Raw genomic sequence first — 14935 nt, 5'->3', positions numbered from 1 at the left:
TCCTTATTATATCTTTCATATGCTTTAACCAAATGCTTCTTATTTCCTGATGTGCTTTCTACTATTATTATATTCTCTTATGGATTATTCCCAGGCTCTGCAAGGCCACAGCTGTTTTAGCAGACTGGGAGTCACACAAGAACCGTTATGCTATCTGCAAGGCCACTGGGTGTCTCATAAACAATCTGACCGTGTGAACACAAGAGTTATAACATTCCCACTCTTTTCTTATATAATCTCTGCTTCTTCATTGTTCTGCGCACTCTCTGGCAGACCTGTGACTATTTTATTATTGTATCGTGTATTTGAATCTTCAAATAAATAACCAAAAGACAGCTTTGCTCGATTCACCATTTATTTGTTTTGATCACTTTTGACTTGTACTCTCCAGCCGTGTTTGGGTCCTAGATTTCCATAACTGTGTGTGTGTGTGTGTGTGTGTGTGTGTGTGTGTGTGTGTGTGTGTGTGTGTGTGTGTGTGTGTGTGTGTGTGTGTGTGTGTGTGTGTGTGTGTGTGTGTGTGTGTGTGTGTGTGTGTGTGTGTGTGTGTGTGTGTGTGTGTGTGTGTGTGTGTGTGTGTGTGTGTGTGTGTGTGTGTGTGTGTGTGTGTAGGTTGGGGTTGGGGGTGAAACTGAAGAGGTTGATGTTTTGGCTTCTCGTCATCTACGTCTCGATCCCCTTCATCGTCAAACTGTGCCCGTCGATCCAAGCCAAGATCGTCTTCCTCAACTTCGGTGAGTTTCCTCTTCGTAAGGAAACAAAAGTAAAAACTGAAAACATTTTATGGGAAATAGTTAAATATAAACAAATATTTGTGAAAATAATCAAAAATGTTTTAGAAAGATTGCAAATGTTTTGTAAAAAACTCACCTTAAATTGTCGATGAAACCGCGTGCTGTAAAGAAGTTAAACCTGTCTCTGGGGACAGGAAGTGTGTGACCTCTCCCCCCCGCCCCCCTTTAGTCAGGATGCCCTTCTTCATCGACCTGAAGAGACCCCAGGACCAGGGCTTGAACCACACACACAACTTCTACCTGCAGCCGGAGAGCGGGGTCAACATCGGAGTCTGGTAACACACGCACACATGCACATGCACACACACACACACACACACACACACACACACACACACACACACACACACACACACACACACACACACACACACACACACACTACTACTACACCTGACTGTGCAGAAAACACAGCTCTGAGTCAAAGGGTCAGGCTGTGTCAGCACGCAGCACCACTCGTCCCCGAATGCCAAAATACAATTTAAATCCACACACACTTTAGCCACTAGATGGCAGTAGAGGGACACCTGAATAAGCATCACACTGTCTTCTATTTAAATCTAGAAGACATTTAAAAAATATATATATATATATATAAATAGTTAAGACTAATTTGGAAGATAATATTCTTTCCACTGTCATTAGTCACGATGGATGACCTGTCCTGGTTTGTGTTGAAGGCACACGGTTCCCGACCAGCGGTGGAGAGAGACGCTCAGGGGAAACACGGAGACTGGTACGACGCCACGCTAAGCTCCGCCCACTCTGCCATCCTCTATCTCCATGGAAACGCAGGGACCAGGTAACCCCACACACACTCACTCACTCACTCGCTCACTCACAGACAAACACACACACACGCACGCTCGCTCGCACGCACGCACACACACACACACACACACACACACACACACACACACACAGGTCTGTGCAGAAAACACAAATCTGAGTCAAAGGTCAGACAGAAGGATTTTCACAATAAAAGCACAGATTTAACTCACACACACTTTACCCACTAGAGGGCGATAGAGAGTCACACTGTCTTTTACTGGTTGTTTGGAAATAGAGAATAAATAATAAAATATATATCATTTAATAAATGATATTTAAAAGCATTTAATTGTTTTTAAGGATACATATTTAATATAATTTAATACGTATCCTTAAAACAGGGGTGTCAAACTCAAAATTTCATTGTGGGCCACATCAGCATTATGGTTGCACTCAAAGGGCCGGTTGTAACTTTAAGACTATATAAAAATACATATACAAATATTGAATATATATAAAATAATGTATTATATTACATTATTGCCTCTGCATTGGATTATTATCGGATAGGGTAATAACTTCATAACTAACTAATATCTGAAAGCAGAAGTCTGGGGCAAATCATTGCAAGTCTCTTCAGTAAGAATGTCACAAAATGATTTAAAAAGAAAAGCCACATTCTAAAAAAAAAAAAGAGGAAATGACATTTGCAGAAAAAAAGTCAAATTCTGAGAAAAAAAGTCAACTTTGAGATGCATGTGCAATATATATATATGCCGTTAAAAACTGAAAGTCTGAAAGCGAAAAAAAAGATCTGAAAGCGAAAAAAAACAATCTGAAAGCGAAAAGCGATCTGAAGGTGAAAAGCAACGTGAAACCTGAAAGAACAAGATTTGAAACTGAAAAAATTATTGTTTTGAATCTGAAAACGAAAAATCTGCAACTGAAAAAAATAAGAATCTAATGCCGTAACTCAGCGCGTCTGATGGAATAGCACCCATTGACTAGAGTGGCCGAGATCGCTGTGATCACCGTGATCGCCGTGATCGCCGTGATCGCCGTGAATCTTGCAAACATTAGATTTGAGTGTGGACATGCAGAATGCCCTCCTGTATTCAAAGTGTTTTCAAATGTGTTAGTGATGTTTATGTATTATGTGTGTCATTTCATGTTTAGTCAGGTCCTCATGTTATTTCACGTCATGTCAGGTCTGTCTATTCATGTCATTCATCTTTAGTTAAGTCCCCGTGTTTCATGTCGTGTCTCGTTTTCCATTTCCTGTTTCATTTTGTACTTACCTCTCTCTTTTCAGGCCCTGTTACTTCCTCCCTTTGTGTGTTTCCCGCCATCGTCAGCGTCTGCCCCGCCCCTGATGGTTTCCACCTGTTCCCGCTCACCTCGTGTTCAAACAGTCCTGTCTCCCTCCTGTCCTGGGTCAGTTCGTCTTGTTTGTTTCCATGGATGGTCGTGCCAGGCCTCAGCAAAGAGAGGATCGTTTCCAGTCTTGTTATTTTGTAGACTTAAGTTTATCTTAAGTTCTCTTTTTGCTTAGTTACGGATTTTCTGTTCATTGACATTAAAAAGATGATGTTTGTTACATTCAAGACTGTGTCTCTGGGTGGTGCATTTGGGTTCTCCAGGTCGTGACGCCTTTTCCACTACAGCACGTCTCTAAAATGGCTTCATATTTTTTGGGTTGATTCGTTATCGCCACTGTTTTTAAAAATGCTATCTCCATGTTTTTGGATATTAATATCCATTGTTTTATGGATGAATATATGTAATAAGTGTAGGAATTGCAGCTGTTGGTCAGTTTAGCACAGTTTATAAGACATGGAAGATAATTGTACATGGGATATGCAATGGAAGGCTATGGTAGCCATGGTGCTCACCCCTTTAGCACAAGAAAATACATGTTCTTGATACCGTTCAACAATTAAGAATACATCGTTAAAATGTATTTGCATTAAAGTTTCTATTTTACAGTTGAAACACTATTATCGTTGTTACGATGTGAGGTGCAGGTGAAAGAACGATACGTGGAGAGAGGGTTTTCTTGCAAAAATAAACAGGCATTTTATTCTTAGACTTCCACATTATTCCACAGAAACACAAACTGCATGCCTGGTGCTGCATTCACCAGCAAGGAACAAAACCGAATGCCCTTCCCCTCTCTTCCCAACCACATTTATAGGAGACGGCCCGCCTTCCCACTCCAACCTGGCCAATCAGGTCATGGTTCTAAAAGCAGAGTGAAGGCTTAAATACAAAATTAAACACTGTTGTCTACCTTTAATAAAACCCTAAAGGCTTAAGTAAATTCATTATTGCATCGCTATAAATATGATATCTTAAACAACAACAAGGTCTGCTTAAAACGGATAGTTTTTAACTTAATTGACACTCATAAAATCACACATTTCCTGACCAATCGCGTCCAAGACTCCGCCTACTCATATGGCACATATAAGGAGTACTTTGGAGGCGTGCTCCCTCTTTGAGCACTGGGACAAGATGGCCTCCAGGTCTGAACAAAGGAAATGGTGATTACTTGGTGCTTGTGTGTTTGACAGACTGACAAACGAATTTAGATGCATTTTATTAGTTTGTCTATGTAAACTGTTTTTATAACTTTAACTGAAATAAAGGCAACTCAGAACAAACATGTACTACCTTTCTTAACAAACAAATAGTTAAGACCAACATGTTAGTGAGGGAGTGTGTGCGCTTCCTCACAACCGTAAACACAAAACAGTACTTTTTAAATGGCAGTGTTTCATTTCACACTGTTTCTGTAAACGTAGTTACTCACTGTGATACCAGCCTTCTCTTCAGTCTGCGTACAGATGACTCGGCTTTACACATTGGAAATGCGTGCAATAGATACGCAGAAGTCCGATTTTGCGTGCATATGATACGCCACGTTTTGTCCGGCGAACACGTGAACACTCCTCTGAGTTAGTTTCTGTTCTGCTTGGAAGCAAGTCCCTGCCTCCTGCAAAGTGTTCAGACAAACGCTTCAACTCGTTCCATCTAGAATCTGTGTGTTTGAATCTGGATCTGAAGTCGGCGTGACGTTGAAGTCGTGCTGCTGGACTTGCTGTAGTTCGTTTATAGCATCACGTTAGCATTTAGCTACTGGACGTTAGATTTATGATTAGAACATTATAAAAGTAGACTTGTGGAGATTAACAAAATGTTCATTTTCCACAGACCTTATTTCGAACTATTTTCCTAAACCCTCTGGAGAAATCCCGTTGCATTTTTGGGGAGGGAAATAGAAAACACCCTGAATTTTCCATACAAATATTAATATTAAATAGATGAAGTACTATAATATGTAGGAGCCATGTTATGGGTGTTGTTGGTGTGTCAGTTGATATGTATAGTGCAATATTATTTATGAACACTGGGTGGCGGGGTTCAGCTGCACCGGGTGTATATAAAGAGGTCAGGTGACAGGAGAGGAAGGACACAGAGGGAGAGAGCATACCGATTCCAGCAGCCCGGCAGATGCTCATCACAACAACTAGAACTGTACAATTAACCCTGGTATGTAAACGCTGAATACACCTCGATATAAACTGCAACAAAGGACCGGAAACTCATGTGTGTGTGTCTGCATCACTCTTCAGTCCTTCTGTGACGTAACGGCAGAAATACATAGGACATAGGAACAGGAAATTGCCATTACACAATATAAAGAGCTGTTTCTATTGTGTACAGACACGACGTATTCAATTCAGAAAGTGATTTGGAGTGATTAGGTCACATGACCTGGAAGTTATTGAAGCAATATGCTAATATTACCATACACCAGTGGCGGCTGGTGGAAAATATTTTTGGTGGGGCTAATGATAGAGTGAGTAAAAAAATCTTGTTTGGGACAAATGACCCCTTAAATTAGGACTTCTGGTGATGTAATGGCGCGTTTCCAGTGCAGCGTGGAGCTCGCTTTAATGCTGCGTTCAAACCGGACACGATGCGAATATTCGCTTCGCTCTAAACGCTCCTATCGCATCGCTCTAGTCGCTCGAGTTTCACCGCAGCTGTCAGCTGTGTTTACTCGCATCATTCAAACAAGACGCGCTGGCTCTGGAGCTACAACAACATGAACATATTTTACCGTGATTAAATTGTAATACACGTTTCAAAATGATGCCGAATTAACAACATCCTGATACCGGTTAGTAAAAACCATGAATTAATGCTTTGAGTCTGCAGACAGACGGCAGGCGAAAAACCTTTTAGAATGCTTGTTCCCTGAATGGAGCTTGGCTAAGCTAACGCTATATATGCTCCGACCGTCCACACTCACAACAACGGCCTACAGACATAAATAAAGCAGCGACTGTATTCTCCATGACACAGACAGTCTGTGGTTTGTACTTGTTTAACTTTTGTCTAGTTTCTGAACAGATCGTATCTGTCCCCGGCTGTTTGAAGAGCAAGCATGTGAAACAAAAGATAGCATTTACCTGTTTGCATCCAGCTAGCCATGTGAGAAGCCTTGTTGATACGTTTTGTCTTTTTCACGAGCTTGCTGTGATATATACAAATCGGGTTGGTCCGGTCCAAGGTCTTTAAGTATCGATTTATCTCCCAAACTTCTCCTTTCAAAAGGATTGGAGAGTAGCTCTTTGGCGGACCGAGGCTCCGGCGACTCCACCTGCACACCATTCTCATCCAAATACTGCGTCACCTTGGTTACTCACGAGTCTAAAAAACAAATCACGTCAACGCACGTAAGCAACATGGGCGCCAACGTGAGCGCCCACGTGACCAAAATATTTGACGGCGCTGATTGGCTGAAATTATGTTTCGGCGTCACAGTTTACTATTGAGACTTTTGCAACGTGCTGGTTGCTGCTGTTTCGCTCGGGGGCTCCGCCCGGTAATGATAAACTAATGCCATGGGCAAGGCCAGGCAGGAAACAGGTGACTTATCAGTAACTTTAGACATCGTAACACAATTTTAAACGAGATTGTATTGTAGATTATACATTTTTGTGATACTAATTGTATGATATTTACCTTTTCATTAAAAATTAAAATATAAAATATATTCTTTTTAAATATATATTTTTTTATTTAATATTTTTAAAAAAAAAAATTTTTGTATCTGGCAAGAGGTGGGGCGGCGCCCCTAGCGCCCCTATGGGCCGGCCGCCACTGCCATACACATAATACTAATAAAACATATTTGAAGTATTAAAATGCAATAAAGAGAGGTGTTCAACAAATTTATGATATAGTGGATTTGTTTCACATTCACACGATCGGGAAGCTGTCGATTTAGTAAAAGGAACATCGTTCCTGTGTAATTGAAAAGTCATTTGTTGATGGTCCCTAAGTGAAAGATCGTTTCGCGGATAAGATCTCGCCGTCGTAATACAGCCAACTGCAGCAGCAGGGGAAACTGACGCAAACCAACTTAACAGTCACATTTTATCTGGATAAGTGCTGCAAAGTTATAAGGGATACATGTGTGTGTAGTCTTTAATATTAAAAATGATCGCTGGTAGATAGCCACAGAAGTCGGATCACAGTTTCCTGAGCGATCAGCTCCACAGCTGAACACTTCTCCACGCTGCTGTCAAACTGTGAGTAAACTACGTGTGCTTCACTTGGAGGCTGTCTGAAGGTGTGCACGGGTCTCAGGTGGACTTGGCATCACATTAAGAACGATGTACGGTAATAAGTCTGGCAACAATAACTGGTTTAAATGATTTATTCTAGTTTGCAATGTTTTGAACAGACATCCCCATCACCTCAAGTGTATTTTTGTAGTCCTCGCTGTGCGCGTCCGGATATCGGCATCGCAACCACAACCTCACACACTGGAACTGAATGTGCATCAAAGTGTTCCTATGGAGCCATATATAGCAACAGATGTAAAGGTTCATCTTATCTTATCTTATCTTATCTTATGAATGTAAACGACAGAAGAAACGATCGAAATGTGTATTTCCTGGTTAGTCACAGGGGCGTTTCCTGGACCTGGAAACTTTCGGGGCTTAGTTTACAGTGACGGGCCAGAGATTTTCTTTTGGGGGTGCTGTTGACGTTTCATAGAGGCTTCTCAAACATGTGGGGTTTCCCACTTGGTACCGGGCGCTACAGTGGAATCTTACTGCGGTCAACTCAGCCGTCTCTCAAATGAGCAGTAATTCATTTTTGAGTGCGCGATTAATAGCGCCTTTACGGTAATCGCTGAGAAGCGGCACTAACGCAAGAGTAAGACAATGCGTGTTTTTTCTGCTTCATGCGATACAAATTATTTTGACAATACATTCTTAAAAAAACTAACACTGTTCGACTCAGTCCTAGTTTGAGTGCTACCAACAATAAAATGAAGTACTTTGACTGTCTTTCTTCTGAGAACAAAATCATGCCACTTCTGCTATATTTGATGAGATAAAATGATTTTTAGCCATACATTCTTAATAAAAGTGATACTGTTGGACTCAGTACTTGTTAGACTACTACCAAAAGTACAATCAAGTACTTATATCGTGTACTTTTTGAGTAATACCCTATCAAACTCCCCTCCAGAGTACAATAATGTATGTTTTCTGCCATCTTTGATGAGAGATAAAATGATTCTTTGCCATAAGTTCTCAGTGAGAATGGTACTGCTGGACAGAGTACTACTTGGACTACTGCCACAAGTACAATAAAGTACTTTTATCGTGTACTTTTGGAGTAATACCCTGTCAAACTCCCCTCCAGAGTACAATAATGTATGTTTGTATGTATGTAACATACATAATTCGTGACCAAACCGTTTGAGACCCACTGAGATAACTTAGACTAAAGTGAACTATCTAAACACTCAGAGAGTCCTTTAGCTCACCTGAGCCTCTCAGTCAACACCCTCTCACTCCCTAAACGTCCAGGAGCGACGCTTGGTCAGGGTCCCGAGGCGTGCAGTTGGGACGCGCCGAGGCTCCTTCAGCTTCATAAACGGACGCAAAGAGCTTTCAACTGATTGCAATGTATTCCCATCGGCGGCGGTATTTAACGCTCATGGAAGCACCGCATCCATTTATGTCGGCAGGTCTTAAAGGCAATGTGAGCGTCCATTCCCATTGGATAACGGAGAATTGTACACCCGGAAGTAAGTACTCTCCTTACTGTGGATTGATCTGACCGTGATACCTTCTCTACTCATCAACTCAAAAACACCAGATTACCTTTGTTGATTAAACGACATTGATAGGTTTAAATTGCGTTCAATGCTTTTGTGTTTTTCCCCTTCAATTCTGAGAAACAACTTGTTTTCTCTGAAATGTGGAGCGCCAAAGAGACTACACTACCCACAATCCCCAGCTATTGTTGGCACCCCCTTTCCGCCGCTAGGGGGTGCTACAGCGCCCCCCTTCACAGGCCCATGAGTAAATGTAACACCCTTTTCACCCCGTTACACTTCTCATGTGCGATGGGCGCTGTAAGGGATGAAAGTGGGCGGTGGTGGCCTATCAGGCGTCCGCAGCTAAAGTGGGCGGTGTTGGCCTATCAGGCGTCCGCAGCTAAAGTGGGCGGTGTTGGCCTATCAGGCGTCCGCAGCTAAAGTGGGCGTGGGATTGAGCAAGAGAGATAAATGCAATTTATGTAAACAAATATTTCCAAGGCACTCCTTTATAATTATTGGGATAAACAGGTTTGAAATCATTTCAATGTATACTAGAGGACAGTAAACCAAAAATATCGTTTAAAACTTGAGAGATACAAAAATATGTATAAATATCTCGCCTCGGGCAGCAAATAGTTTAGAACCGGCCCTGATGGTGTAGGAAACGGGCTCCGTGTTACAAGACGGGTCGGGGGTTTGGCGGTACCGCTGCAGACTCTCTACACACACACACACGCACACACACACACACGCTATTTTAAGGTAAAGTCAACACATATCGACCCTAAATAAAGTCTATATTAAGAACGAGAGATGTTTTAACATATGGCTTAAACAAAAGACAAATGAGCGAGGGTGATGACGTCAGAGCATCGTCCGATGTGCCGGGGCTGAGCTCCGGACAGCCCCGGCCCAATGTAACCCCTGTGCACAAGTATATCACAAGTTAATCCAAAAACCAGTTAAACTTGCACACCGGCGGAGGCATTGGGGCTCAAGAGGTTAAGCACTTCTGCTTTAGCGCCACATAGAGGACACCGGAGGTTGTTCAATCAGAATGCCTTTAATAGTCCCATGGAGGGGACATGTGCGTATACAGCAGGAAAAAACACAGCTTAATGTTACATATGTTAAATATGTGACATGCATTAAAAAAAAAAGTACTAAGTTATGATCTAATAAAAAGTTACATAATTAAAAAAAATACACATCCTGTAACAGTTCTTTGGATTTTGTGTGTGTGTGTGTGTGTGTGTGTGTGTGTGTGTGTGTGTGTGTGTGTGTGTGTGTGTGTGTGTGTGTGTGTGTGTGTGTTGTGTGTGTGTGTGTGTGTGTGTGTGTGTGTGTGTGTGTGTGTGTGTGTGTGTGTGTGTGTGTGTGTGTGTGTGTGTGTGTGTGTGTGTGTCCATAACCATGCAATGCGTGATGTTCATCCTTGCAGCCGGTCTCCAGCTGTCATGGCGCTGCTGAGTGGACAGGGATTCTGGATGTGCGAGGGCCCGATGATCGCTGCTTGCAGCTTTAACTATTTTCATCCTTCAAAACTGCTGTGAGAACTCTCTGTGTGTGTCCTGATGAGATAATGTGTGGTTCTCCAGCAGGTGGTTGTGTGTGTGTGAAGGTGTGAGCCCTGCTATGAATCCCTGTGAGGACACTGAACCCGCTCTGAGTGGGGACCCTGAACGCCTCACCAAAGCTCAGAGGTGAGATGAAGACCTCTGACTGTCCTCTTCTCCAGAGCTCAGCAGGCATTACTCACACTCAAAGCTCTGTGTGTGTTTGTGTTGAAGCCCAGAGCAGCAGCATGGACCTGGACCTGGACCTGGACCCAGCTGTGTGTCCATGAAGAGTGACTGGTCTATGGACAAACCTATTTGCTTCAAAGATGGACGACCCTCTGTTGGTCAAAGGTGAGGATTGGAAGTTGGTAACCCCTTCATGGTACCTGCTGCTCTGCTTTCAGGTGTTATTGACCCAGCTAAGAAAGTGTGGCTCTGTTGAATGTTCTTGGTGAGACACTTCTCTGGTTCCTTTCTAATAAAAGCAGCTTTGAGCATTTATAAGGCGTATCAGGTTTTAAAGCTTTCAGCACCTAAACACCGTGACAAGCTCCTCGTCTGTGTGAACCAACTTGGCAATAAACCTGTTTCTGAATCTGATGAAGGTTTCTTTAGATAAAGAAATAAGGGTCATGTTTACCTTCAGTGTTTCTCATCTGAGTTACCTTTATTTATTCCCTTATGAACATTAGTAAAGCTGGAGTTCTGTAATCCTGCAGCGTGCGTCCAAAGGGAGGGAAACTCCACTGTGTGGACGTCTACTCCAGCTTCAGATCAGCTCTGAGTGAACACATACCTGTGTTTGCCTTTGCTCCTCGTCAGTTGGAGGTCAATGTTTCCCTGTATTTGCAGCAGCTTTTGATTCTCATTTCTAAAATGTGTAAATGCTGTGTGGTGTTTTGCTCTTCACCTGGTGCTCTATTGAACAATGAAACAGCTCTTGATCAAATTAAATGTAATTGTTAAACCTTAAACAAAGATTACATTCACTGATTAATTTCATGTTGGTGCGTGGCACTTCGAAGTGAGAGTCAAGGATGAGTGATATCACTGCCCTCTCTCTCTTTCTCGCCCAGTGTTCGGAGCATTTGCAACAGGGTTCGATGAAACCTCTCAGCAGGTCCTGGAGTGGTTCACACCGGAAAACTGTCTGAGGGCTCTGAAAAGCTCCTTTTCAAGCTCCCTTCCCTGATCATGGTGGGGTTTAGCTGGATATCCAAACCGAGGGACAAAGTCATTGAATATTTTGTCAGCAGCCATCTTGCCTGCCTTGTTTCTTGTGGAGTATGCTTGGGCAAACCTGGTGAAGTGGTCGACAAGCACCAGAATGTACTCGTACCCTCCACGGCTGGTCTCAAGGTGGAGAAAGTCAATACAGACAAGTTCAAGAGGTGAGCTTGATGTTAGGCCGCCCATGGGCGCTCTGTCATGTAAAGCTGGCTTCTTCTGCTTTATACAATGACATTTCCTGGTTATGTACTCTTCAATATCCCTTTTCATAAAAGGCCAATACAATCTTTCTCTTGCAAGCTCAAGACTCTCTCTATACCAACATGCTCCATATTGTCGTGCAGGTGAGTGAGGGCTGTCTGTCTATAGGTAGTCGGGAAGACTAGCTTTTTGCGACCAAGCGTCTTCCTATACACGAGGCCATTTTCCAAGTACAGCCTGCTCCACTCTCTTGAGATTTTCCTGGTCGATTTGTCCAAAGTCCCGCGTATTTCATTGTGGTCGAATACTGGAAAAGGTTCTGTGTGTGTTTGTTGATGAGATGTTCAGGGCTGCCACCCATGCAACTTCTCCTCTCAACATGTTCTTCAAAAGACTTAGAGAAGCAGAGGACATCGTCTAGATAAGGGATGCAACACTCATCCCTGAGCTCCTCGAGCATTTCCTCCATGCTTCTTTGAAAGGCTGCTGGTGCGTTTGATAAGCCAAAGGGCATTCTGACCCATTCATATAGACCTCAGGGTCGTGAAGGCAGTCAGGTGCCTGGAACCCTCGGCAATAAAGCCCTGGTGATATGCCTTGCCCTGGTCTAGAATGGTTAAACCAGCTGTAGCCTCCAAGCCAGTCAATCAGGTCCTGAATGCGGGGAAGCGGATGTTTGTCTGGCACCGTCTTCTTGTTAAGCAGTCGGTAATCAATGCACAGGCGCAATGACCCATCTTTCTTTCTCACACACACAACAGGTGCAGCATATGGAGACTTCATGCTTTGTATGATTGGAAATTGGCACTGCGATAAGTGGCCATTTGCTTTTACTGATCTCTAAGAGGCCTTCTCCAACACTCAGCTGTTCTAGAGTTGTGTTCTCTTCTGAAGGTTCATATAGGACAACTGGGTCAGATGTGTCAAAGCTAGGCGGTACTCTGTACCTTAGATGCATTGTCTTTCCTGCTGGAATACATATGTCATCTTTACCTACTCTGATTGTGGCCATGCTGTGGCTTGGTGTCTCTTGGACCTGAATATAATCAACCATAGCCATTGCCTGTTCTTCTTCCACGCCGAGTGCTCTGCGTAAGAGGCTGATAACCATGTCAAGCTCATTAGTAGAGGACACCTGTCCATTTATCATCTCTCTGAGAACATTTGAGCCTAGTAGAGGTTGAGGGAGGGGGGAAGTTCACTGATTAGGAAGGGGACCTGTATTGTGAGGTTTGGATTTTAATGTCCTGCTAGGTTGACTGTCATCCCCACCCAGCCATCATATGGGATTTCTTGTCCATTTGCAGCAAACCGATCAAGGGTTTCATCTGGTTCAAGGAGTTCGGCCAGTGGCCGTACTGGTTGATATGAGATGCATGTCTTCTTCCAGGACCTATCAATGAGGCTTACTTGTGATCCGGAGTCAAATAACACTGTTACTGCATAGCCACTGATTAATAATAATAATTCATTTATTTTATATAGGCGCCTTTCAAGGCTCTCAAGGTTGCCGTACAAACACATACAAAACAAGATACACAATAGATAACACCAGCATAAGAAACATAAACAAGACAATGCAGTATATAAATCAACCAAATAAATAAAAACAGAGGATGTGTGATGGATAACGATCAGGGTGGATATGCGAGTGTGAAGAGATATGTTTTGAGGCGTGATTTGAAAATGGGGAGAGAGTCAGTGTTGCGGATGTCAGGTGGGAGGTGTAAGGGAAACTTCTGCAGCAATGGAGACTCAGGCCTCAGAGAGACACGAGGAGAGTTGGAGCTTTTATGTCAAACACTGGTCGTTTATTACAAGGATACGGCCAGAGAATTCACATCACAAGTCACAGCAGCAAAAGGTTCTGACTGCACGGGTGGGTTGTCATGTCAATTCTGACCAGCCTCGCATCTTGGTAGACCTTTTAACTAGTTTTACAGAGAGTCAAATCCACATATTGGGGATGGGCGTAAACATCTGGAGACACAGGAGATGTCTCTCACATCTGTGGAGCTTAGAAAGCCAGTGTTCCCACAGTCGTAAACTCCCCTATCAGGCCATAACACTTGAGACTAAGTGCTGGAGCACATTCCTTAAAGCTGGCGTCACGAACAGGATTTGTTATTAACGTCAACAGGCAATAAGGTTAAATATATTGGGAGTAAGGAAGAAATATTCTTTGACACTTAGGAATAAGGAAGAAATATTCTCTAACAGGAGGGAGTTCCAGAGGCGGGGTGCAGAGCAGCTGAAGGCTCTAGACCCCATGGTGGTTAAACGGAAGGGGGGTTCAGTGAGGTTGAGGGAAGCAGAAGACCTGAGAGTGCGGATGGGCGTGTTGATGTGCAGGAGGTCGGAGAGGTACAGAGGAGTGAGGTTATGGATGGCCTTAAAGGCGAGGAGCAGAATCTTAAAAACGATATGGGATTTGACGGGGAGCCAGTGAAGCTGCTGAAGAACAGGAGTGATGTGGTTAATGGAGGGGGTTCTGGTGATGATGCGGGCGGCAGAGTTCTGAACCAATTGAAGTCTGTGGATGGATTTTAGAGGGAGACCAAAGAGAAGGGAGTTGCAGTAGTCGATGCGGGAAGTTATTATATGTACAGCACTTTGGCTCGACCAAAAATCGTTTATAAATAAAACTTGATTTGATTGAAGTGAACAAGAATGGCGGTGGTCTTAGGGTTAAGGGACGGGCGGAGGCGGTTGATGTTGCGTCGATGGAAATAGGCAGACCGAGTGATATTACTGATGTGAGATTTGAATGAAAATGTGCAACAATTAAACAATGTTTACCCAGGATTCAGGCACCTTCCCTGGCTTGTGAAATGTGGTGATGCGCCCTGGAGGTATCAGACTATTTAATCCAATCCAACTTTATTTATATAGCACTTTAAAACCTTCAGACCAAAGTGCTGTACAGAGAGATAAGCTCACACAACATAATATAAATACATTTAAAATACAAGATACAAACACAAAACAACCAGAATAAACGTAATAATTAAAAATAAATAACAGCCATATAATAAAAACAATAGACCACTGAAAGCAAATAAAAGCAACAATCTACTTGTTTCTGAATGCTGAGGAGAAGAGGTGGGTTTTAAGACTGGATTTAAAAGCAGACAGTGTGGGAGCCTGTGTGATGAGCAGGTCGTTCCACAGTTTAGGGGCGGCAGCAGAGAAGCACGGTCCCCTCTGCGCTTAGACTTTGTTTTTGGCACCCTCAGGAGCAACTG

General features: G+C 43.1%; 1 protein-coding gene and 1 long non-coding RNA gene across 3 annotated transcripts; both read left to right on the top strand.

The window, feature by feature from the left end:
- The first annotated feature begins 607 nt into the window (after positions 1–607).
- On the top strand, positions 608–1590 carry LOC117444836 (lysophosphatidylserine lipase ABHD12-like). The gene is made up of 3 exons (XM_034080211.2): positions 608–734; positions 964–1069; positions 1475–1590. The coding sequence occupies exons 1-3, from the start codon at positions 644–646 to the stop codon at positions 1545–1547; spliced, it is 270 nt and encodes an 89-aa protein (XP_033936102.1). The 5' UTR covers positions 608–643; the 3' UTR covers positions 1548–1590.
- Positions 1591–5032: 3442 nt separating this feature from the next.
- On the top strand, positions 5033–10604 carry LOC139433683 (uncharacterized). Of its 2 annotated transcripts, none has more exons than XR_011643073.1 (3): positions 5033–5117; positions 10299–10403; positions 10491–10604. It is a non-coding gene; the product is annotated as an uncharacterized lncRNA (long non-coding RNA). The 2 variants fall into 2 exon arrangements; XR_011643074.1 differs by lacking the exon at positions 5033–5117 and adding an exon at positions 6951–7168.
- Positions 10605–14935: the final 4331 nt, after the last annotated feature.

The sequence above is a fragment of the Pseudochaenichthys georgianus genome, unplaced genomic scaffold (assembly GCF_902827115.2).
Source record: "Pseudochaenichthys georgianus unplaced genomic scaffold, fPseGeo1.2 scaffold_949_arrow_ctg1, whole genome shotgun sequence".
In the NCBI taxonomy this organism is placed as follows: domain Eukaryota; kingdom Metazoa; phylum Chordata; class Actinopteri; order Perciformes; family Channichthyidae; genus Pseudochaenichthys; species Pseudochaenichthys georgianus.
The sequence above is the reverse complement of the archived record's forward strand: the minus strand, read 5'-3'. Positions and strand labels throughout refer to the sequence as shown.

What these genes read in the sequence shown, in the direction of transcription:
- LOC117444836 (XM_034080211.2), top strand. Translation starts at nt 644, where the DNA reads ATGTTTTGGCTTCTCGTCATCTACGTCTCGATCCCCTTCATCGTCAAA. An exon ending in GATCGTCTTCCTCAACTTCG is followed by an intron (nt 735 to 963) that starts GTGAGTTTCCTC and finishes GCCCCCCTTTAG; the next exon opens with TCAGGATGCCCTTCTTCATC. An exon ending in GGGGTCAACATCGGAGTCTG is followed by an intron (nt 1,070 to 1,474) that starts GTAACACACGCA and finishes TTTGTGTTGAAG; the next exon opens with GCACACGGTTCCCGACCAGC.